We start from the raw sequence: 25,228 nt of genomic DNA, 5'->3' as shown, positions 1-25,228 counted from the left end.
GTTATCCATGGAGTTGCAAGCATTTTTGCTCAAATTGGGAGTTGAAGATCCATCAAAAGGCAACAAAGATGTTTAGCAATGCTTCTCCCAAGTGTAAGAAACTTCCAATATGCCTCAATGTTTCAATTTCTTGGCAGTAGGGTTTCTTGGGAAAATTAGGGATTTCTATCATAAATTTTGGAAAATTTCTTCAATAATCTCATTCTTCATGCTTAGCTCTACTCATATATGTGATTGATTGTTGCTTGAGCATGGGATTTCATGGGATTCTTCAGTTTCTTGCATATCTTGAAATTCTTGAGAAATTAGGGTTTTCTTTCAGTTTTTTGAGGATCCATGGTATTAAGCATGATCATTAGTCTTCCCTTTTGCCATCCATGCCATCATTGCATCAAAAAGATGGGAAAACTAAGGTTTCTTGATGAAACAAGGTTTGAAGGTAAATGCTTCAAAATTAGGGTTTATCTTGGGATTTTCTTGATTTTAAATGCATAAACACATGAACTTAGATTCCTTTGATCATGCCATGCATTGTTTGTACTCTTAGGAAAATAGCATATATCAAAGTTTTACTCATTAAGATCATATTAATCTTCACCTTGAGGGTTTCTTTCATGCATTTGTGTATTGAGCTATTTACTTCAAGCCATTGAAGAATCAACAAGCAATCGAGATTGAAGATAACCAAGAAAGATTGTGGCACTACCATATAGCCTCATCAACAACATTAAATCCTTGTAATGGTTAACTTGTTGGCATGTTTCTATAAATGCCATGGATGTAAGTGAACTCTCTCATTGGCTTTGAATTAATTTCTCTCACACATAATTGTAAATACCCTTCATTTTAAAATCTAGATAGAATTTGTGTGAGGATACCTTGGCAATTGGAGGAGAGGATACCTTGGCAATTGGAGGAGAGGCCAAGGGGAGCATGTCTTGAACTCACCATGCCGTGAGTGCCATGGTAAAGCAGTATGGTGAGGGATTAGGTACTTGGTGAGAAGACATAGCCCAAACCCTTGCTCTTAGATTTCAAACTTGAGTAAGGGGGTTGGAAGAGCTTGCTTGAAAGATTGGCAAGCTTCGATGCGCTACATCGAATTGACAAATTGGCAAGGGAAATTTGTATTAGCAACATTGGCAGGGGCAATATGCATCGATTTGGCAAAGACTTGGATTTCTTTGGTCGCAAATTGGGGTGCAAAGAAGTTAACATTGTGTAGCCATTGGGTTGCATTTGATACATTGTGGATAGGATATTTGAGATTTGGTCCAAATTCTAAAGGAGATGCTGCCTAAATTTGCTTAAAATCCCTTCATAGCTGTAACCTAAAACAAGATACTCAAGAGCTTGTGCAAAATAATGTTGACTTACATCAAGGGTCACATATACCACAAGGTTTTATTGAGATTCAAGGGGTTGTGTAAGTGATCGAGAAGATGTATCTTGATCAACAAAGGACTATGAGCCAATTGCTAAAGATTATGGAGACTCTAAGCCAAAAATCCCAAGCTAATGTAAGTGATAATCAATTATTTAAACTCTTGGATCATAGTTCATGAAGTTTTCACTTCATGTGGAGGGTTTAAGTGAGAGTTACAAATTGAAGAAGTTCATCAAAGGGTTACAAAATAGCATAAGAGTTGATGTGGAAGCTTAAAGACCCCACACCATCAAGGAGGCTATTCTCTTATTAGCGGAGATCTCTGAAGAAAAGTATGCAAAATAGGGTTGAATTGGATACTTCAAATGTGGGTAAAGCTTCAAGCAGTGTTACTCCTTATTCTGGTCCTCCAAAATTCCCAACCGTTTATGGAAAAGGTGGTAGAGAAAATTTTAGATTTGGTATCTCTTTTCCTAAATCTTCCAATGTTGATGGTGGGAATAAATTTGAGGCAAATAAAAAGAGCAAGATGATGGGCGAAGATCGTATCAATGACTTGACGAGAAAGGGTTTATGCTACAAGTGTTGTGAAAAATGGGGCAAAGATCATTGGAAAGTGTGCAAAGTTAGAAGAAAATGACTCTTAGCAGCGTGATCCTCACCGAGTCCTACAAAGATGAGGCAAAAGAAGAAGTGGAAGGTGCCAATGATGCAAATGAAGTTGAAGATGAGCGTGAGTTTCCTTTTGATTTGGGTGGGTCAAAGAAGGAAAATATTGATTATGATGATGGATTTTCCCTATCTATGTGTGCTCATGATGATAAAGACCATGTGGCCACTTTGTGCAGTTTGTCTAGTGATGCCTATGTCAAATGCAAAGGTGCATGTACACTGAGGCTCAAGGCATGCATTAATGGAAGAGTAGCACATGTTTTGATTGATAGTGGGAGTACACATAGCTTTTTCAATAAGAGATCTATGTGCAATCTCAAATCGTAGCCCATAGCTTTACCTTCGTGGCATGAAGTTCAAGTGGCTAATGGGGCAAAAATGGATTGTGCATTGGTATGCAAGAATGTGGATTTGGTTCTCGCAAGTAGTTATACTTGCAAAGCTGATTTACTTGTCTTGGATATGGGTCCCATTGATATCATATTAGGTTGCGATTTGTTGGCAACTCTTGTATTATTCCACATGAATTTATAGCAAGGTTATATGAGTTTCATGTATGGAAATGATGAGGTTATATGGATCGAAACCTACATGTAACATGTATCAAGATGATCAATGTAACACAACTCAAGAGGGAGCTCAAGAATATGGGATGCATATATGTTTTATAGCTTTGTGATAAGGAAGAAAGCAAAGCAATGAGGAAAACGAAGAAGTTATGCATGAAGGTATGAAGGAATTGTGAAAGGACTATGAAGATGTGTTTCATATGCCAAAGTGCTTGCCCGCCAACAAGACGGGAGGTGGATCATAGGATAGAGCTTGAGCCACACACCAAACCTGTTAATAAACCACCCTATAGATTGTTAAAAGTGGAGAAGGATGAAGTGGCAAAACAAATGCAAGAGCTTATGGACATGGGATGGGTTACTCCCTAGCCAATCACCTTTTGCATCACCCATACTCTTGGTCAAGAAGAAGAAGGACGGTACTTTTTGCATGTGTGTGGACTATAGGGACTTGAATAATTCTACAATCAAGAATAGATTCCCTATTCCAAGGATTGATGATTTGCTTGATGAGTTGAAGGATGCATGTTTCTTCTCCAAGGTTGATTTGAGATCGAGGTATCACCAATTAAGAATACAAGAAGGTAATGAGTACAAGACATCATTTCGAACCGAGATGGGTCTCTATAATCATTTGGTTATGTCGTTAGGTTGTGCAATGCACCGGAAACGTTTCAACCCCTAATGAATAAAGTGCTTGAACCCTTTCTCTATAAATGTGTGCTCATATTCTTTGATGATAGTTTGATATATATCAAGGGGGAGGAGCACTTAATGCATGTAAGGGCTGTTTTGGATGCCTTAAGAGCCAAATACTTGTATGAAAAGGAGAGTAAGTATACATTTGTGGCACAAAAGGTTAAGTATCTTGGACACATAGTGAGCAAGGAAGGAACTATGGTGGATCCCAAGAAGGTGGAATGTGTTAAGAATTCAGCCACGCCTACAAATACCACTTAATTGAGGGGATTAATTGAGCAAGGAAGGAACTATGGTGGATCCCAAGAAGGTGGAATGTGTTAAGAATTCAGCCACGCCTACAAATACCACTTAATTGAGGGGATTCTTGGGCTTGCCATCATTCTATAGGAGGTTCATTAAGTGATATGATCATATTACTTCTCCTCTTACCAACAAACTTAAGAAAGAGGCTTTCTTTTGGGATGCCATAGCCGATAGGAGCTTCCAAGATCTCAAGGGAATGCTTACATCAACCCCCATACTTGTATGCCTGGACTTCATGAAGCGATTTATGGTTCAAGGATGATGCATGTGGAAGAGGCATTAGGGCTATTTTGTTTCAAGATCATGGAGTAATTGCATTTGAGAGGTAAAATCTTGATGAGAAAGAAATGGTTATGCATGTCTATGATCAAGAGATGTTGGCAATACTTTATGCAATAAAGAACTGGCATCATTATTTGTATGGGAGTCACTTCTTTGTGAAGAGTAATCATAGAGTACTTCAATACTTTTTGTCTTAACCTCTCTCCCAAGCAAAGAAGATAGGTGGCTACATTGAAAAAGTACGATTTCAAAATCTCTTACATGAAAGAGAAAGAGAATGTTGTGGAAGATGCATTGTCACGTATGTGGGCATGTATAGGCATCGCAATTTTCAAAATACATAAAGATTGGATTCTGGATATCCAAGAGGAGTACCTATTGGATGAGGAAGTGGCACATATATGGCAAAAATTATAGCAAGGGTCCCATGATGATTTGCTACATTTTGAGCTTCGTAAGGGACTCACTCAATACAAAGGCAAAGTCTACCTTCTTGTGCCTACATCAAGCGACAAGAAGAAAGTGTTAGAAGAGATGAATTCTTCTCCATTATTAGGGCACATGGGGCTGTTTAAGACCTTTGAGAAGGTACTGAAGAGTTTTTATTAGAAAGGAATGTGAAAAGATGTGTATGCTTTTGTGACAAGTTGCTTACCTTGTCAACAAAACAAGGATCCCACACATAAGCATGATGGTTTGCTTCAACCTTTGCCTATTCCCGATGGCAAATGGACACATATCTCTATGGGTTTCATCACGGGGATTCCTCACACAAGGAAGGGATGGGATAGTATATATGTGGTGGTGGATAGCTTGACAAAAGTGGCACATTTTATTCCTTCCAAGGTCAAATTTTCAGCATCTATGGTTGCAAAACAGTTTGTGGATCATGTGTTCAAGTTGCATGGAGTACCACAGCAAATTGTAGTGACCAAGATGTGAAGTTTATGAGTACATTTTGGAGGACATTGTTTGAGATCATGGGGACTATTTTGACACCTAGCATCACCTATCACCCCAAAACCAATGGATAAATCGAGAGGGTGAACAAGTGGGTGGAAACTTACTTGAGACACTATTGCCATGATATGCAAGGTTTTTGGGAAATGAGTGGTTTCCACTTGCTTTTGAGGCACTCTATGGGTACAAAGTGAATATGCCAATAATGGTTCAAAAGCAAGAGGGGGTGAATCCTAATGCAAAAGAGGAGATAAAAAAGTTGAATGCACTCTTGAACAATGCAAAGTTAGTATGAAGCAAGCTGAAGAAAGGATGAGACACTATACTAATGCTCATCGAAGACCATTGGAGTTCATGGAGGGTGATTGGGTATTCTTGAGGATTCCCAAGGCAGCAAGATATGGTTCTCTCAAAGGTAACACAAATACCAAGTTATCTCATCTCGCTACTATGGGCCATTCAAGGTGGTGAAGCGTGTTGGTGAAGTTGCTTATTAATTGGCACTTCCATCAACCTCAACAAAGATTCATGATGTGTTCCATGTGTTGCATTTTAAAGCTTACCTTATACCGGAGGTATTTGTGCAAGATGCACTATCTCTAGTGAATGAGGAGGGTATGATTGAGTATGTGCCGAAAGCAATTTTAGGTACAAGAGAAAGAGTTATTTGCAACCGTACTTTAGTAGATTACTTGGTCAAATGTCAAGGAATACCTAAAGAAGAAGCTTCTTGGCAACCTACCTCTACATTAAAAGGGTTTGAAGGGTTGTTGGATGCATTTTGGAAGTCCAATGAGGGTTAAGAACAGTGAATTAGTTTGCTAGAAATTCTTGTAAATTCACTACTACGGACAACCCTATACCCTTGGGATTTGGATGCATAATGTTTGGAAGCTACACAAAGCTCTTATGCCATTATGGGGTAGATGTTATAGCTTGTTTTGAAGGCTTATTGGGTAGTTTAAAGCCATATACATGCAATTTTATCTTACCATACATGGTGTGAGCATGAGCTTCAAGCTTGACATGAGTCCATTGACATATACTCCATCCATCTGGATTGTGATTGTACATATCAATGGTTGTCCATATCAATGGTTGTACATATCAATGATTGTACATATCAATGGTTGTCCATATCAATGATTGTGATTATGATTGTACATATCAATGGTTTCGAGGATGAAACTTCTTGGGTGGGGATGGTTTGTAACAAAATGAATGGTCTCATACGAATAATGGGCACAAGGCCAATGGACCATGCCCATGGACAATATTAATGATAGTGTGAAAGGGATGGTCATGTATATATACTAACATAGGCCATTATTGGGGGTAATTTGGACAATCACTTGATAATGACAAATACTCTCTTTCTACCTTGAACCTTTGTTAATCCATGTTTTCTTAGACTAATCTAGTTCAATGACTAGTTACTTTCTTTCATTTCCATGGACGTGGTCCATTGACCTTGGGCCCATTATTCGTATGAGACCATTCACTTTGTTAACAGATACACGATAGTTCACATCTAGAAACTTTTTTTTTGGCAATTTGTACATATATTGGCTAAGCAAGAAAAAAACAAATGTGGCAACATCGTCTTGTGAAGATGAATAAAGAGTAGCATTCACTCTCTGACAATTGAATTTGCATGGTTGAGAAGATTGATGGAGGATCTTTGTGTCCCTTTAGACACCCTTGCTCATATTCTCACTGATAGTCAGAGCACAATGGTAGTTGCAAAGAATCGTGTCTTTTATGCTAAGACTAAGAACATTGAAGTGCATTATTATCACTATGTTAGAGACAGACTCCATGTATGAGAGATCAATTTGATATATTGTAGTATACATAATAATGTGGTAGATCTTTTCACTAAAGCCTTATCACGTAAAAAGTTTAAAGCCTTTTGCAAAGCTTTGGGCCTCTGCCCTTTTAGAGACTGATTTGTAATCTCTGTAAACCTCACATTTATACTATAGGAGGGTTTGCTAAATATTTGGTAGTAATACATTCTGAGGTCATGTACTTATGCCATGGCCACCTTTATCCCATTGGGTTTTTTCCCTATGGCCATCTAGGTGTGTGAATGGGCACCTTAGGGTTAGCTAGTATATAAGCAACCTCATCCTTAGTGTAGGGTTGCTGTTCATTTTTGTACTTCATTATCAAGTGACCTAGCCTTCTAGACTATCTCTCTTCCTTTTGTTCTCTTTAATCTATGAACATTGTAGCATTATATGGTAGTGATATTTGTGAACACACTTAGGACCATCGGGGCACTTTTTCCCTCACTAGGAGGTTTTTTTCCCGTGTGTATGTACACCCTCTTATCTACTCATTTTGGGGTGTGTACTTATCTTTTGTATTTGGCACACATTTGTTAATTCTAATCTAGTGATTTTGTGTGCTCTCAAGCTTCTCTATCTTGTGTGTGTGCATTGTTGCAACCCTAACCCTAATTTCAACAATTGGTATCAGAGCTAGCTTCCTTGACACTTGATCTAGTAGTTTGCCTCTCTCCTCTCACGACCCTATTTTTCTGTCTCCAATTGAGATACCCTCTTAGGAGAAGAAGGTGTATACTGTAGTGTGATGTATACAACGTATACAAAATTTTTAGGGTTCGTGGCACAATCTGAGCATGTTTCGAGTGCATTTTGGGCACCACAAGGTTTCTGCCAGACGTTCTGGAGAGGCATCATTTTGGATTGGTTCTGCTCGATTTTGGGTGTTTCGACTGTGTAGCGGTAAAGATTTGGTGTGCAGCAGCATCTACAGTGTCTTCAACATCGACCATCATAGCTAGTAACACTCTATTCTCTACTCTGTGTTAATTTTCATACACTTTATAGGTGATTCAGTCAGTTGGCAACCATCCAAGGTTGCATTCAGTGAATACTGAGTACTTGCAGTAGTACTTGCAGTGTGTTGAAAGATTTTGCATTTGGTAGAAAGTCATGGCTGGCAGTAGTGATGTATTCAACATGTTGTCTGCTGAGGACAAACTTGATGGGACTAACTATCCATTGTGGTCCTATATGATGAGGCATGTATTGGTTGCTAAAGGCCTTTGGAATGTGGTCAGTGGTAGTGAAACTCATCCTGTTTCACAACTACCAGTACAACGAGGTGCTGCAGGAATATCTGAAGTAGAATTTGATACAGATGTGGCTCCTCCACATGCACCACCAGTATCTCCCACTGTTGCTCAGACGAGATGGGATAGAAGAGATGCATAGGCACATGCATTGCTTGAACTTTCTATGAAACGAAGCATTATTCCTCATATTCAGTCATGTAAGACTTTAAAACAGGCATGGGATGCACTTGCTACATTATACCAAGTGCGCAATGAAGCACGTGTTACATATTTGCGTAAACAGTTGGAGTCTGAGCACATGAATGAGGGAGACTTAATGGATAGATTCTTGACCAAGATCAAAGATTTTAAGGAGCAGCTTGCTAGTGTGGATGAGATATATCCTGATAGTACATTGGTGCCCACAGTTCTCAATGCATTACCAGATTCTTATCAGAGTTTTGCCTCTACCCTTAGACTCATGATGAAGGGAAATCCAAATGCTCTTACATTTGATGAGTTGGTTTCAGTACTCTTGCAAGAAGAGCAATCTAGGAAAAACAGATCTAATATGCGAGTTGGTGTGACCAAGCTTTTGTTGCCAATCAGAAAGACAAAGGTAAAGCTTCTTCGCATGGTGGCTATAAGCCAAAATCAGAATCCTCAGGTAAGGATGCAAAGAAAGAAGGTGATAAGCCTAAAAAGAAAGGCAAGTATCACTATTACAGGAAACCACCAGGGCACTAAATACATGAGTGCAAGAAAAGGCTAGAGAAGGAGAAAAAGAAAGAATCGGGCATGGCTATGGCTGATGCATCTACACCAAGTGTAGAGAAGAATGAATCTGCAAGTTTTTCTCAAGATGATTGGGCATAGACTGTACATTGCAGTCATGACTCTTCTGTTCATGATGTATGTATGTCAATGGCAAAATTGGATGCTTGGTACTTTGACAGTGGTGCTAGTAAGCACATTACTTCACAAAAAGGTTTGTTCTCATCTCTGGAATCTGTCCCAAGTGCTGGAACCGTCACATGTGCAAATGGTTCCTCATATCCTGTCAAAGGAGTACCTTCTCAACCCTAAAATGACTACTTCATTTGTGATTGATAAGTTCAAAGGGGAGTCCTTTCACACATGGCAAGTCAAAATCAAATTCATATTAATGAAGGATGGGCTATGAGGCATTGTAGATGTATGGGAAAAATGTCTGGAGGGATGAAGTGGATGAAAAGAACAAATGGTTAAGCCGGGATGAAAATGGATTAGCTATCATTGCATTAGGGTTGGGAGATGGATTTATCCATCACATTTCATCACAAGATACATCTAAGGGTGCTTGGGATATGAGCTAGAGAAATTGTTTGGGGAAAAGCAAAAGAATTCAAAAATATGCTTGAAAATACAATTCTTTGGCTTAGACATTACGGATAGTGAATCACTTTCAGCACACCTTAACAAAATTAAGAGTATAACTCAACAATTGGCTGGCATTGGGGCATAAGTAGAAGAAGAGGATGCCATAGCCATATTGTTAAAAAGCATGACACTTGAGGATTATAGGCCCTTAGTGGCTATCTTGAAGAACCTCCTAGATCCAACCATTGTAGGAGTGGAAGCAGCACTCATAGAAGAAGAGAAGCGAATTTGAGGGAAGACAGTTGAAGCTACGAGTGAGGAGAAAGCACTCTTCTCAAGAGGACCAGGACCGAGGACCAGAGAAGGACAAAGGACAAAGATAACATGCCATCATTGTGGCAAGGTTGGTCACATAGCAAAGAATTGCTAGCACAAAAAGAGAGCCAAAGCAGCCAATGTAATGTTAAAGAAGGAAGACAATGATGTGGCTGATCATCTCTTCTAGATGATATGAGGAGCATGGCTCCTAACCCCTAGTTGTAACCCCGCTTTCCAAGTGTGTAAAGTGTCAAGACAAAGCTAACATTATAGCTCAAAGAGAAACCTAGATGGACCGCTCCAACCATATGAGTATGGATTGTAGGTCAGGTCAATCCATGCTAGGTGTAGATCATGGGCTTTATGCAAATCCATGTGTGCTCATCAATGAGGCGAAATCTTACCCCAGTGATAGCCCTACAATGTGAACACCTTTTAAACAAGGTAAAGTGTAGATCATGGACTGCATGCAAATCCATGTGTGCTCAATCATCAAAGAGGAGAAATCTTATGAGTGAAAATATCTTGGATAGGCAATCTAGCTTGTCAATTGAGAAATGTAAAACATGTGTTTATATGCCCATGTGTACCCTAAAACAAAGAAATTCTCATCAAATGTACAATCTTGTTTGCCGTAACTCCTTTTAAACAAGGTAAAGTGTAGATCATGGACTTTATGCAAATCCATGTGTGCTCATCAAAGAGGAGAAATCTTATGAGTGAAGAAAATATCTTGGATAGGCAATCTAGCCTATCAATTAAGAAAAGTAAAATATGTGTTTATATGCCCATGTGTAGCCCAACAAAAAGAAATTCTCATCAAATGTACAATCTTGTTTACTGTCAACAATACCTAACACGTGTTTACATATCATCAAGAAGAAGACAATCATAGCCATGAAAGTTGCTTAAAACGCAATCTAGCTTGTTAAGTAACAAAGGTAGCAAACATATCCTCACCATTCCACTCCACTTGGACTTTGATAGTTGAAATGAAATAGAGAAATTATAAGGTGAGAAGAAAATTATTGGACCCATGTATGAATCCAATGGTAAGAAGTTAAAACTAGCATTGCATATTGTTCTTAAAAGTTTCCATCGCTTCCAATTGTTGGTTGAGCTTTTCCAGCTTTTGCATTCGTTGTTGCTCACTATTGGTCACAATCTACAAAACCACAATGGAAGAATCAACAATAAAGATTAAGCAATAGTTTCCCACAATCTATAAAACCACATTGGAATAAAATCAACATTAAATTGGTAGACTCTTGCTAGAGTGTCTACAACACCACATTCCTTACCAAAAAGCAGTGCATTCAAAACTTGAAGCTAACCTCTACATTTCCTACCAAAAAATAGTGAATTCAAAACTTGAACCTAACCTCTACATTTCTTACCAAAAGTTAGTGAGTTCAAAACTTGGACCTAACCTCTATAGAGCCTCTACGTTTCCTACCAAGAAAAGTAGTGAGTTCAAAACTTGAACCTAACCTCTACTTGAAAAATTAAAAAAAATCAACATTAAAGCTAGATCTAGCATGAAAGATTGGAGCTAATAATTAGTGATGTGGCATACCTCCATCAACCTCGAGACGAGATCATTTTTTAGCTTGTTTTTATCAGTGAATAATTGCATAGCTTCCTTAAGCTCCTTTTCCTACAAATTTACTAGGGCCAATTGATATGTAAACATATGTGAAATTTTCAAAACAATAGTTTGAAAGACGAGCAAAATGGGATAGGTTTTTTTAATTTACTCTCACCTTTCTATCACATAATTGCTTCAATGGCTTGAGATCCCTATCCACACACTCAATCTTCTTCCTCACCTCTGCAACCTCTTTCTTTGTAGGGTCTTGAGATGTTATCATTATATCTAGGAAGGCAATTAAGGGCTGGAAAAAAAGAGGCACTTGGGAAGAAGGAAAGAAAAAGAAGGCGTTAAGCCCTTCCAACATGGCAAGATCGTGTGGGCAAGCCTACGCCCTAACGTAGAGGGGCCACATTTGTAACACCTAAGAAAATATCAATGTAAGCCAAGGAGTTATAGTTAGAGGGCCATTCAAGGGGATGCCTCACTAGCCGAATCGATATGGTGGACTACGGCAATAGAGGAGTTTGAAACACCTCTTGTTAGGAAATTCGACCAGAAAGGCATTTGTATAGATGGTCAGAACTTTGGGACTACAGAAAAGGCATTTGTATAGATGGTCAGAACTATGGGACTAAAGTAGATTGGAAGGGTTCACTTGAATTACGATGCATTTCAGCTCACTGTAAGAGAGAAACAGTGTATGTAGAGCATATCTTACAGAGCATTCCTGACTGGTGGCCCACAACCCCAATGGTGATAAGTCTCTTCAGCTGGTTCCATAACTTACCAACAAGAAGATCATGTAAACCCCTGGTGAAGCTAAAGCCTAGTGAGCTGATCCATGATAGTCACATCACTCCATGAATCAAAAAGGCTACCTTCATGGCATCGAAGGGCTAAAACTATTTGGACATATCTACCAAGGTTCCATCCCTCAATTTTTAACTTTAGAGGACTATTTGTTGGGACACGCTAAGCAAGTGGACAAACGTCTCCCCTACTTTCCCTTATGCAAAACTAAGAAGGAGACAACTTACCACTTATTTTGGAGCTCCACCTTCGCCCAACGACTCTGGAAAGAGGTAATTCTTTGGTAACGGAAAGTTGGCCACTCAAGACTCTTTCCACCACTGGAAGAATGCCCTACTTGGGGATACTAAGAAAATCAACCCTGCTTTGGCAACGGGGTGGCACTGGATCAAAGCAGCTATCATCAACATCATATGGGATGCATTTAACATTGGGTGCAATCTTCCCCCCATGTGTGTGGCCTATCCCCACACATGAATATTTACCTAATTTTCCATTCCAAAATAGGCCATAGCCTCCAAAAATACAAAAAGGTGCTTTTACTTGCATGGCACTCTCTTATGCTCAAAATAGAGTGTCAAGTCTAAGCTTGATAAATCTAAGCTTTTCAAAATAAATGAAAATGTGCACAAGCTAGCACATGTATATACAAAGCTTGTTTATAAAAATGTGTGCCAACAAATAATATTGTGTGCATTCTCCTCAATCTTTTGAATCCTTTTCACCTATAAAATAACCAACAATAAATTGGTAAATAAATATTCCATACGTATACAAACCATCACCACACACATGTTTGCCAGGTGTAAGGAACCCAAGAATCACCCTTCCATACAAACCAACTGTAACAAACATTGCAAGTCCGAATCATACATCCATGTACACCAAATGTATTAATATTTATGATGGCATCACCCATGCTATTAACATGATTTGGCGTACCGCAAAGGTAATCCAAGCATCTTCGAATTATCTAAGAGGGTAGAATAATATTTTTAAGAGAGCTTAAAATACATTCTCATAACATTCCCTCTTGCTTGACTTTGCAATTGCCCTCAATTGCGGGTTTGTTGACAAAAATGGAGGATCTCAAAGAAGGCACGAAAATATTTCTTAGGCACCCATCTTATATCTTCACGAGGATGATTTTGAAAAGTGACCAAGTATTTGATATATTGATTTTCAGTACGACTCGATGTAATCTGTTGGTCAATGATATTATCTGGAATCAAAACTTCTTCCTCACTCTCAATAAGTTGTGGTTCCTTATACACATGTACTCAGAAGATCCATCCAATGAGTGGAGGACCCTTCCTTGGCAAAAGATTCAGTGACTATTGCTAGATCTACAGCAGTACACTTGTGCTAGAGATGTAATAAGACATTGGAAGATGAAAGAAATAGTATGAAATTCACACCCCTCCCAGAGTCGAAAGACTTCGAGAATTGGACGCACATTCTTGCCACCATGGATATACTTCCAAAATGAACTGGAACTAGATTTGCCACGATAGATGTGTAAGAAATTACATCTCTCTACATGCCAAGAGTCACATACATGCTTGATACTATAGACAATGAACCTATGAGCATAGAAGAGGTAAGGCTGTTTAAACCTACTACCCCTAGAACTAAGAGTTTTAAGGGGGAAGAGGCTTACATCTTCCTGATAGAATCTAAAGAACATTGATTGAGGTATGTAGAGGTTATCAAGGTACATTGTTAACCACACTGGTTAACATTATTTTCAAGCGTGGTTACACTTCATGTAACTCATTTTTTTATAATTGTGAGCGCTTCATGTAAAAGAAATATGGGATGACCAAGCTTATGACTTGTGTAATGCCAACCATGAAGGTAAGCCTAGGTGTACATAGAGCTAGAAGAATCAGTTTTGGGCCCCTAATTGTAGAATGGGCAGCCGGCCATTGTAAAAAGAGAACTCATGTATATAAGTGACATATTGTCACGTAGGCTGTAATGCCTTGACCGACGGCAGACCGGATGGCCATATCCGGGGTTCAGTGGGAGAGGACGCCCATGCGGAGTCATGGGCGGCCAGGCTAGTGTGGACGGCAGGCCACACACTATATAGCCTGGGGGGGATGAGGGGCAATCCTCATTCTTCCTCTATGGCTGGGTGGTGAGCCAGAGGCCGTCCCCTCTCGTGGTAACGCCCGTAGCGGCGTTACGGATATCTAACACTGGTATCAGAGCATGGTTCGAAGGGATCATGAGAGTCCGCGCGCGAACAGGGGACCGGAGCCCACTCGATGGTTTTCATCCATAATCTCCTCACCCTTATCTCCACAAGGGAATGTGTGGAGGGAGGAGGGCCAAGACTCTTGAAGGGAAGAACTCTCTCTCTCTCTCTCTCTCATTCTCTCTCCTCGTCACACACAGCATCGAGGTAAGCAAAATGTGTTTGTTTTCAATTTTTTTTCTGCGTTGAATCGCTTTGAAAGCTCTGCGTTGAAGGTTTTCAAAAAAAAAAAATCGTGTGTGTCGACATGGGGGGGGGGCGCAGACCAACCCCCACGAAATACACTGTATGCGTTAAGGGAGGCGCAGAAGTGGCGGAACACATATCTAGAGGGGATTCCCCACGACGTGTGTAGAGGGGGGGAAGGCGCAGGCCGGCTCTGTAATGTCGCATAATGCATGGAGGTGTGGGGGCGAACATTCTCAGCTCGCACCTCTCAAGCTATTTTTGTCTGCTCTCGATGCGCCGTGGCTATGGCGTTTCAAAGCAAGGAAAGGCCAAGCGCCTAGAAGCTGAAAATGCGTGAGCGAAGAGGCGTACCCGTTGAAGTGGGGACGTGTAAAGGTGAGCGAGCTTGGGTGGCTGCAGCTCCTCCACGCAGTGGCTTAGGCGGCCAGCCCAAGCACCCAGGCCAGCCAGGCCAGGCGGCCAGCCCCAGCAGCGGCGGCGCCGGCCAGCCAACGGCGGCCAGCCAGGGGTGGCGGCCACCAAATCACAGCAGCCGGCGAACAGACGCCCACCAGCGGCCCAGAAAAAAAAACATTAAAAAAATAAATTTCATTATTCATTTCTTAAAAATTAAAAATGAAAAATTCAAAGACCCTTTCTCTCTCGGCTAGGGAGGAGAATCATTCCCGCAAGAAATAATCCCGGCAAGGGATAAGTGTTTCCGGAGATTAATTTTTGTTATGAGTTGCAGGCATATTTTCTCGTGGATCGGAGCATCCCGGAAGCGTCCTTGTAGGGGCTCGCAACGCAACAAATCGACAGGCGACCGTAAAGGGGGGTGACTATTATTCTCTCTCCACCATTGCTCATTTTTATTAGCGTTTTTTTTAGTAATTTCCGAGTTCTCGCATTATTTTTTTTGCAAGAATTAAAAATGTCTGCTAGGCGTAGTGTGTCCCCACCGCCTTCTACTTCTCTAGGTTTTTCCAGTCTCTTGTCCTCGGTCGCGGGTTTGACCCCGACCGAATTGTCTGGCCGTACACGCCCGACTCGGTCCGGAGCGCGCTTATCGATCACTCGTGATCCGTCAGCGCCCTCCTCATCTATTGACCCCGTCTTAGGACCCAGCGAGCCCGCAGCGGTCGCATTGGCTGACGACCCCTTTCTGGCTGATGAGCCAGAGGACATGAACACTGACGTCGCCGAGGGGACCGAGGAGGACCTCTTGGATTATGACGACGATGACTATGACCTACTGGACCCTGCTGATGTCCTGACAGAGACGGAGCTCTCTAGTGGACTGTTTAAATATCTTAATGCCAAATTGAATACTATGGGTAAAGTCCAGGCTGATTTAGTCACGATGCTACAGAGCATCTCCACACGGTTAGATGCACTGATAGCCGCCTCGGCTAATACTCCGACTCCTCGTGGTAGCCGAGCTCCTGCAGCACGGGTGAGCGTAGCCTCGCCAGTGGTTGTAGGAATACAGGCCGATGCGCCTGCGGGGCCTTTCGTAGCGACAACTTCGTCGTTGTTAAAAGACTTAAAGCCGCCTAGTTTTGGTGGCGAGGAAAAGGAGAGAAACAAGGACTCAGTCAATATGTTTCTAGCGAAGTGGTCAGATTTGCACGCGCTGCGACAGCAGCCTAGCCGTATACAGCCCGTAGAGACTAGCCTCTCATTAACCGGCAAAGCGTACAAGTGGTGGATGAGTTTGACAACTCGCCCTGCCACTTGGACGGAATTTGAAACAATGTTTCGAAAAGAATTTTTGCCTGTTAATGAGGCAGAGAGAAGCTGGGAGTTATGGGACAAGTGCTCGATGGAGAACAAATCCCTAACTCAGTACATCTCAAACTACAGGGAGATAGTACTCAAGTTAAAAGGAATCGATGCATTCTAAACATTGCGGGGCTTTAAGAGAGGCCTCAAAGATGATTACCTTGAGTACGTAGAACCCCTACAGCCTAAAGACTTAGTAGAGGCAATTCAATATGCACAGATATTCGATGACATCAAGCGCCGTAGTGCGCGGGGTGGTTCTAGCAGGGCCGAGGGTAGTGAAAAGAGGAGGTCAAGCCTCAAAAGAAAAGGGTTCCGCAGTGAGAAACAAGGAGATAGGACGGACCAGGAAGGACAGGGTGGTCATTGGTCTAAAAAACCGCGACCATCCAGAAAAAAAAGAGACACCGAAAACCAAAAGAAAGAGCAATATATTAAAGCGCGAAAGGAAAATCGCTGCTTTAATTGCAATGAAGTAGGACACACGAAGGCTGAGTGTCCAAAGCCTAAAGCCAGCACGAGTGGCAACGAGCCCAAAAAAGATGGTAAATCTTCTAGGCAGTTGCATACAGTGCAGAGACTCCCTCTCAGTTCCGCAGAGTTCAGAGAGGTGACAGTGTGTCATTGTGATGAGCATCACGCTTGTTCAGTGACACCAACGATGTGGCAGCCTACTGTAGGTCCGCATGACATGGTGCGCATGTATGGCACCATAGGTGGCCGTAGAGTCACAGTTTTTATTGATGATGGAGCTAGTCACAACTTCTTGAACTACTCGTTAGTCAAGAAATTGGGATTGACTGAGACCCGGAGTGATCATGAGTATACTGTTGGCCTAGCCAACGGATATGACAAAACGGTATGGAATACCGTAGTATTGGGGGTCTCATTATCTATGCAGGACTACAAGGCTCTGCTTGACTTTCAGGTCATGCACTTAGCCAGAGCAGACGTATATCTAGGCAGGGAGTGGCTGTATGGCTTGGGCCCTAGTCTAGCTCGGAATTACTTACATAATACGCTATGTTTTGAGCATGGAGGTAGAGTCATCACCCTGCAGGGCGACTGTACTGTCCCTGCCACACCACTTATTTCCTCCATGGAGTTGTGTACAGCGGTCGACAGAGACCAGATAGCAGAGGTATATGCTTGTTACTCTCTTTTGAATTCTGTTTCCGTAGATGAAACGATAAATGATGTTTGCGTAGACAAACAAGAAAAACAAAATAACCTTGGACGAGACCCACTGTTTGAAAACCCTGTTTGGTATGCATGTGATTCAAACAAGAAAAAATCCAAGGTGAATGAGACAATAAAGAAAAAGTACGTAGATACTTTAACGAATTTATTAGAGGAATTTCAGGATGTTTTTCCTGATGATTTACCAGATGGTTTACCACCATCTAGGGAAGTAGACCATGGCATCGAAGTTATGCCAGGATCAAAACCTATAAGCAAACCTGCTTATAGATTAAGCCACTTCGAGGCACAGGAGGTGGAAAAACAATTAACGGAATATTTGAACAAAGGCTTTATTCAGCCTAGTTCAAGTCCGTGGGCATCGCCTATTCTTCTGGTAAAGAAGAAAGACGGATCTATGCGGATGTGCATAGACTATAGGGCTCTTAATCAGATAACGATTAAGAACAAGTATCCGATGCCACGCATGGATGAGTTGTTTGATCAACTCTATGGATCGAGATACTTCACAAAAATAGACCTGAGATCTGGGTATCATCAGGTTAGAATTAAACAAGAAGATGTTGCGAAGACAGCATTTAGGACCCGTTTCGGGCATTTTGAGTTTTTGGTTATGCCATTTGGGCTAACCAATGCTCCAGCGACGTTTATGACGCTGATGGATAGTATTTTACGTCCATATCTGGGAAAATTCGTAGTAGTTTTCCTAGATGATATTCTTGTGTACAGTAAGACACAGAAAGAACACATAGAGCATTTGCGTCTAGTGTTCAAGTTGTTGCGAGAGCACAAATTATTTGCAAAGAAAAGCAAATGTGAATTTTTTGAAACAGAAATTCACTACCTTGGCCATATTATATTCGCCGATGGTATGCGGATGGAGCCAGAAAAAGTAGAGGCTATTCTTAAATGGCCAGCGCCGAAGAATCTCGAGGAACTACAGATTTTTCTTGGCATGTCAGGGTTCTACCGACAGTATGTGAAGGACTACGCGAAGATCGCAGTCTCGTTGACTGACCAGTTACCGTCAAAAACAAAAAACATTAGTTGGGGGGACGCCCAACAGAAGAGCTTTGACAAGCTCAAGGTGAGCAGCTGCACCTGTTTTGACAATTGTCGATCCGAATGAGCCGTTTGTTTTGGAAACAGACGCTAGTAATGAGGCCATTGGGGCCGTACTTATGCAAAGGGGACGCCCAATTGCATTTGAAAGTAAAAAGTTAGATCGTGCGCAGCGTAACTACTCGGCTTACGAGCGAGAGTTACTAGCGATAGTTCATGCACTGAAAAAATGGAGACACTATTTATATGGTGCCACTTTTGAGGTCCGGACGGACCATGAAAGTCTGAAATGGCTTTCAAGTCAAAATGAACTGAAGGGTAGAAAAGCTCGGTGGGCGGAGATTCTACAGGAGTTTGACCTTCAGATACGTTACCAGAAAGGTAAGTATATAACGTGGTGGCAGATGCACTTAGTCGCATGCCACAGATTAATGAACTTAGTTTCACAGTCTTCAAGAATGATTTCTTGAAGTCCCTACGTGGTTTATGTGAGCACGATCCATCTTTTACAGAGGTCTGGCGCGCTGTACGCGTACGTACTTCTTCACAGACGTGACCACCTCCCTCGTTGGCACGTATTGCTAGTCCGGAGAGACTGGCCGAAGGTGCAACGGGAAGGGAAGCGAGAGTTAGTCCGGAGAGACTAGCCGTGTCTTCTGTGGGTATAGTTTGGAACCGGAGAGTTCTGACGTAGGCCCTTCATCACCTTTGACTGCCACGGCTTCAAAGGGGAGTGATAAACTTCGTCGGGGGGAGAAATATGCTAATTACTCCATTGACGACGGGTACTTACTCTACAAGGGTAGAATATGTGTACCAACTATTGGTGACTTTCGGGCCCAAATTCTTAAAGAAAGTCATGATAGTCCAAGTGCGGGTCATCCCGGGATTTAGAAGACCTATGCACTAGTAAAAAGACAGTTTTATTGGCCTAGTTTGTTTAAGGACGTCCAGACTTATGTGCTGAAATGCAATAAGTGCCAGGTCAGTAAACATGAACGTCTTAAGGTTGGAGGACTACTCCATCCGCTGGAGATTCCTCAAGGGAAATGGGAAAGCATTTCCATGGATTTCATTACCGGTTTACCCAAGACGAGTCGAGGGAATGACTCGGTGTGGGTGGTAGTGGACAGGTTAACTAAAATGGCAAAGTTTATTGCCACGAAGAAAACTGTTAAAATGCCAGAGTTGGCAAAACTCTTTATTGAACATCTCTACAAGCTATATGGCCTGCCCGCAGATATAGTGTCGGATAGAGATAGAAAGTTCAACAGTCATTTTTGGAGGGAAGTCTTCAAAAAGCTGGATACTACTCTGAGTATGAGTACGGCAGATCATCCGGAGTCTGATGGTCAAACTGAAAGAGTTAACCAAATTCTAGAGGATATGTTGCGTTCTTATGTTAGTAAGAAGCAATCTAATTGGGAAGAGTACTTACCCTTACTGGAGTTTGCCTATAACAGCTCCAAACACTCAACAACTGGATTTACACCATTTATGTTAATGTATGGATTCCAGCCGAGATCTCCAATGGATGTAGGCCTAGAAAAGGAGAAGATTCAATCTGTCAAGGATTTCCTTGAAGATATGAATGATATGCTCAGAGCCGCACGTGAGAGCATTTGTAGCACTCAGGATCGCGCTAAAACTTATGCGGATAAAGGACGAAGAAAGGTGACCTTTGCAGAAGGTGACTTTGTATTCCTCAAGGTTCCTACGCAGTCAGAACCCATGAAAACGGGAAAGTGATATAAACTTTCTCCGAGATATTGTGGTCCTTTTAAAATCCTTAAGAAGATTGGGGACGCAGCATATAAACTTGAGTTACCGGAGAGTTCTCAAGTCCATCCTGTGTTCCATGTCAGTAAACTGAAGAAATCAGTTCACGGGTTAGAGAACGCAGTTTCTCCAGAGATTTTGGTGGACTTGATAGAACCACCAAAGATACCACATGAACCTGAAAAGATTCTACAGTATCGTGATAGACAGACCCGACATAAAGTGTACCAAGAGGTACTTGTTAAATGGACAGATAGGGATGAGGAGGTAGCTACCTGGGAACGCCGTAGTGCAATTTCCAAAAGGTTTCCCCAGTTTGTTTTCGAGGACGAAAACTCTTCTTAAGGGGGGGTAATGTCACGTAGGCTGTAATGCCTTGACCGACGGCAGACCGGATGGCCATATCCGGGGTTCAGTGGGAGAGGACGCCCATGCGGAGTCATGGGCGGCCAGGCTAGTGTGGACGGCAGGCCACACACTATATAGCCTGGGGGATGAGGGGCAATCCTCATTCTTCCTCTATGGCTGGGTGGTGAGCCAGAGGCCGTCCCCTCTCGTGGTAACGCCCGTAGTAGCGGCGTTACGGATATCTAACACATATGAAAAGGTGCAATCCCACTATCACAATTGAGTTTCCCTCTCTCTCTCTCTCTCTCTCTCTCTCTCTCTCTCTCTCTCTCTCTCTGTTGTGGCTATGGTGTGGTAAGCTTGTGTAGATCTATGCTTTCTTGCTTGTGTGCACAAAGGCGAGGTTCTCATTGCTTACCTCTTCTTCTTATTTTTCTTACTCCCTCCCTCTCCCTCCCTCTCTCTCTCTCTCTCTCTCTCTCTCTTTCACACATGAAGGCATTGTGGAGGAGTTGAGCTCTTCATAGCTCCTTCTCTCTTTTTTCCTTACCTAGCTTGTGGAAGCTTCACTTGAGTGACACTAGTGGTGGTGGAGTAAGCCCCTAGCGGTCACATCAAGGGGTTAACCCTCATCAGGGTTGGCTAATTGCTAGTTCTTGAACCGACCCTTGCATAGTTTTCTTTATCTTCTCCTCACTCTCTCTTTTGTGCAAGGAAGAATGTTCATTTTGGTGAATATTTTTGGCGCCGCTACCGAGGAATGCATTTAGCTTAGAGTCCTCCACATCTTATCACTTGCTAGAGTCTTGATTAGTTTGGTTGGAATGCAAATCCACTAGTAGGAGAATGTTATGATATGCATGTTTGCTTCTCTTGGAAAGATCCTAACAAATATATGCTTCTTAGCCATGATCGTTTGCTTCTCCTGGCAAGATTCTCCCAAATTTGCAATGAGAGCATTGAGCATTGAAAAGGAATAAAGTGCATTAAAAGGAACATAAAGAGCATTAGAAAGGGGTATAAAGAGGATACAACTGTACTGTCAGGGGAATATCTTAGCAAGTGAATGTATGTTCACTTACACGTGAACGGATGTACCTTCTCTAAGCCACGCCCATACCTCTCGAAGCGTACACCCGTTCTCCTGCCATATCCATATGGTTGTACCCTTCCAGCTAGTGAATGCCCATTCCTCCCCCACAAGTGAACGGCCGTACCTTCACCACTGTATGCCCATTCCTCCCCCACAAGTGAACGGCCGTACCTTCACCACTGTATGCGCGTTCCCTTTTAGATCCATGACTGTACCAACTTTAACGTATGCCCGTACCTTCCACTAAGCTACTCACGTACCTTCATAGATGTATGGCCATACCTAAGCCTTAAAAACAACATCCCCTATCATGAGTGTGATTTTGCACTATCATTCGCCACGTTCATGCACCTACGTTGAGGGAAATTGGTGCGAAACAACCCTCTATTTGATGATGATGAACCATGTTACACACAATCACATGTGAGATCAAACCCTTCGGTCAACACAGCGTGGAGTCAAATGATGTTAGTCCTTGACAACACCAGTGAGAGTGAAGAACATCCTAGCACGGGATGCACTACCCCTACCCTAGAGGTAGGAGGATTGGCCGCCTAGTGCATGGACAAACCACCGATCCTCGAGAAAGATCTTGAATCCCCTTCACACTTGCAAAGAAGTCTTGCCTCTCAAGACTAAGGAACTTTATCCTGGGAAATGCACAATTAGAAGATCCTCACCTCAGTAGGCACACATGCATGGAATGCCAGCCAGAGAGAGTAGCCACACAATCGCTAGACCCTAGACTAGAGGTGGGGAAGAGACCTAGTAACCCGATCTAGACTAATCTAGCAGTTTGAGAACCGTGCCGACTCTACTGTAATGGCATAATAATACCAAGACTGTAGGCCAGTATCAAACCTAGGTCAAGAGCCAATCCACCTAGGCCTTGAGACCTCTCATTAGAGGGAAAGAGCTTATCCAAAACATTTCGGCCAGCACACGGCACCTATGTACAACAACTATCCACCTGCGGGATGTATCCTGGATACCATGTGGATCCCTACAAAGCACATATTGGCCCACCACTGAGGTAAGGACCACAGATGGGATACTATACTCTAGGCTTAGCTCCCCCACCCATCATACCCCAACCTGAATGTGCACCAGCCATTGTGGAAGGAGTGACACTAGAAATGTTGAGGATAGCCATGGAATTAGGGAGGGATTAGCTTTAGGAATTGCACCACCGGCACTTGCTTAGCCGGTGCAAGGGCCAAGACAAGAGAAAAATAAACCTGCCCAAATTTCTAAACTTATCACTAAGTTCGATGGGTGTGGAGATCCCATACCCCGTCTGGAAATGTTCAACTAGATTTATGAGGCATTCGGCCATGTGGACGATCAAGTAAAGGTAAGTGCCTTGGTGGATGGAAAAATAGGACACTAGTCTCGATCACTGAAGGTGGAAGACAAAGCTACCTTTGATGCCTTGAAAGAGGCTTTCAAAGTGGGATTTTCACAAGGAACTCGATGTAGTCCAATTGAACAATTACACAATGTGAGATAGAAGGATGGAGAATCCATCCGGTTTTATATCAATTGGGTGAGATATCTCCATTCTTGTTGCTATAATGATAGAGACAAGTTCTCTAATGAAAGGATGATTGGGTGATTCCTAGAGGGCCTTGAATATGTAGCCTTGCACAAATCCCTGTACACTCTAGCCCACACTTCCTTTGAGCAATGCTACAGGAGTGCCATGGATTTCGAGGATAATTTCAAGGGAACTCATTCATGAGAATTGCACAAGCGCACTTTTGAAGATTTCTTCCAAAATACTTGCACAAAATTTGAAGGAAAAGGAAAAGGAAAAGAATCCACTTCAGAGGACAACAAGTAGAGCAGTTAGCAACTGCACTAATGCAACAAATGACCCAACACTGGAGAACATGCCAAGCCACGACCAAGTTGGGAAACCCCATCTTTACCCAAAGAGAGAACTGGTATGGTGTCCAATTTATCGAGCTAACCACACTAGTATAGAGTGTCCACATTTGAGACCCCGATCCACTCTCTACTGTGTGTACTGCCAAAGGTGGGGTAATCATGAGACCTCTAATTGTTACCACCAAAGGGCCACTCAAGCACAAGCTCTACCCTAGGCCTTGCCTCTGAACCCTAGACAATTGCTGGCCTTGCCAACCCCAACACAACACAATGCACCTCAATTGAGCCATGAAGTGGCCCCGAGAGGAATCCTATGGGTGCCAAGATACCCTTAACACCCCTAGTCCTACCACCACAACCTCCATTACCTCGAATTACCCCTGTTCACAAGGTGATCTTGACACAGATATTTGAAGAAGGTGAGGAGGGAGAAGCCATTAACAATACCACCTTTGAACCCGCAGATCCTAAGGCACTATGTGATGGTGGAGGGTGAACACATTCACCCAGTCACATGCACCCAGTGTACCTAGCAGCCCCAACCTCGTGTGGGGACGAGACTTGAATAACATGGCTAAATGACCACCTATGTAATGCTATCATTGTGCGGGACCTCATTGAATAGCTGAGTGTCCTATCAAGAAAGAGATGGCTAGTACTCTTGTGAGTACTTCTACCTTAACTCCTTTATGCAGAGGATGTGGGATAGATCATATATACAAGGATTGTCCATTGAGAATGGGTATACTTGTGAAGGGAAATGAAGCTAAATATTTCACTAGTCTTAACTTGCTGAGTGTACGAGATGGCTTCATTCACACGGTACCTCTAAATGCGATCACCATAATGCAAAGCAGAAGGAGAGCCACAGCTCATGCTGTCGCCAAAAAGCGTCTATACTGCAAATTAGGAAAACCCATGACATGCAAGGATTTTATCCCCTAAAGAAGCCCTGGAGTAAGCACACACAACTAGGCACTCATGGAAGACAAAGGCCACAAAGTTCAGCAAAGGGGATAGCCATGTGGTCATAAAGAATGGGTCCGACGACAAGGGGACAACCACCAATTTGTCATCTTCCTCATCTGATGAGGAGAAGATGCTACCCTCAGCCCCTCAAGCAACAGAGAAAATGGATCCCAATCTGCTACCCCAAAAGTTAGCTAAACACCCAAACCCCATCGAAGAGAAGGAAAGGCTAAAGGCTGCTCAAGAGTTGTGGTTAAGAAATGTCAAGCTCAATTAGAGGAGAAACCTCAAGCGGTACATATGGCTAAAGGTCCCCTTATGTTGAACTTTCAAAATCAACTAAGGAAACCCAAGATCTTAACAGAGGTCCTGACAACCGAGTGCTCCTTGAGACACTTCCTCGAAAGATAGAACCAAAATCCATGGCGACCCCGCACCAGGTAGACCCTGTTGAGGAGTATCTCAAAAACCTAAGGAACGATCACCAAAAAAGAATAGACACGGAAGCTCATATTTTGATACCCCACAACCATAAAAGCCTAATCACAAATAGGGATAATCCAACTCACCCAGGAACCTACATCCATTCCGAGAGACAATGCAGGTCTTTCCTTCTTCCTTTCTTCACAA

At 42.3% G+C, this 25,228-nt stretch overlaps 1 protein-coding gene across 1 annotated transcript; it reads right to left on the bottom strand.

Moving 5' to 3' along the window:
* Positions 1-10,703: 10,703 nt before the first annotated feature.
* On the bottom strand, positions 10,704-11,508 carry LOC147603142 (uncharacterized). The gene is made up of 3 exons (XM_086797435.1): positions 11,401-11,508; positions 11,214-11,294; positions 10,704-10,802 (listed from the first exon to the last, which is right to left on the bottom strand). The coding sequence occupies exons 1-3, from the start codon at positions 11,506-11,508 to the stop codon at positions 10,704-10,706; spliced, it is 288 nt and encodes a 95-aa protein (XP_086653561.1).
* Positions 11,509-25,228: the final 13,720 nt, after the last annotated feature.

This window comes from Cibotium barometz, chromosome 65, assembly GCF_041138505.1.
Source record: "Cibotium barometz isolate CiBa-2024 chromosome 65, ASM4113850v1, whole genome shotgun sequence".
In the NCBI taxonomy this organism is placed as follows: Eukaryota; Viridiplantae; Streptophyta; class Polypodiopsida; order Cyatheales; family Cibotiaceae; genus Cibotium; species Cibotium barometz.
This window is presented reverse-complemented; position numbering and strand designations above follow the sequence as displayed.

Bases quoted from the DNA above. Each gene is read 5' to 3' on its own strand.
- LOC147603142 (XM_086797435.1), bottom strand. From the start codon at position 11,508: ATGATAACATCTCAAGACCCTACAAAGAAAGAGGTTGCAGAGGTGAGG. The intron at 11,295-11,400 runs GTGAGAGTAAAT...GTAAATTTGTAG, and splicing joins AGCAATTATGTGATAGAAAG to GAAAAGGAGCTTAAGGAAGC. The intron at 10,803-11,213 runs GTATGCCACATC...GTGGTTTTGTAG, and splicing joins TCGTCTCGAGGTTGATGGAG to ATTGTGACCAATAGTGAGCA.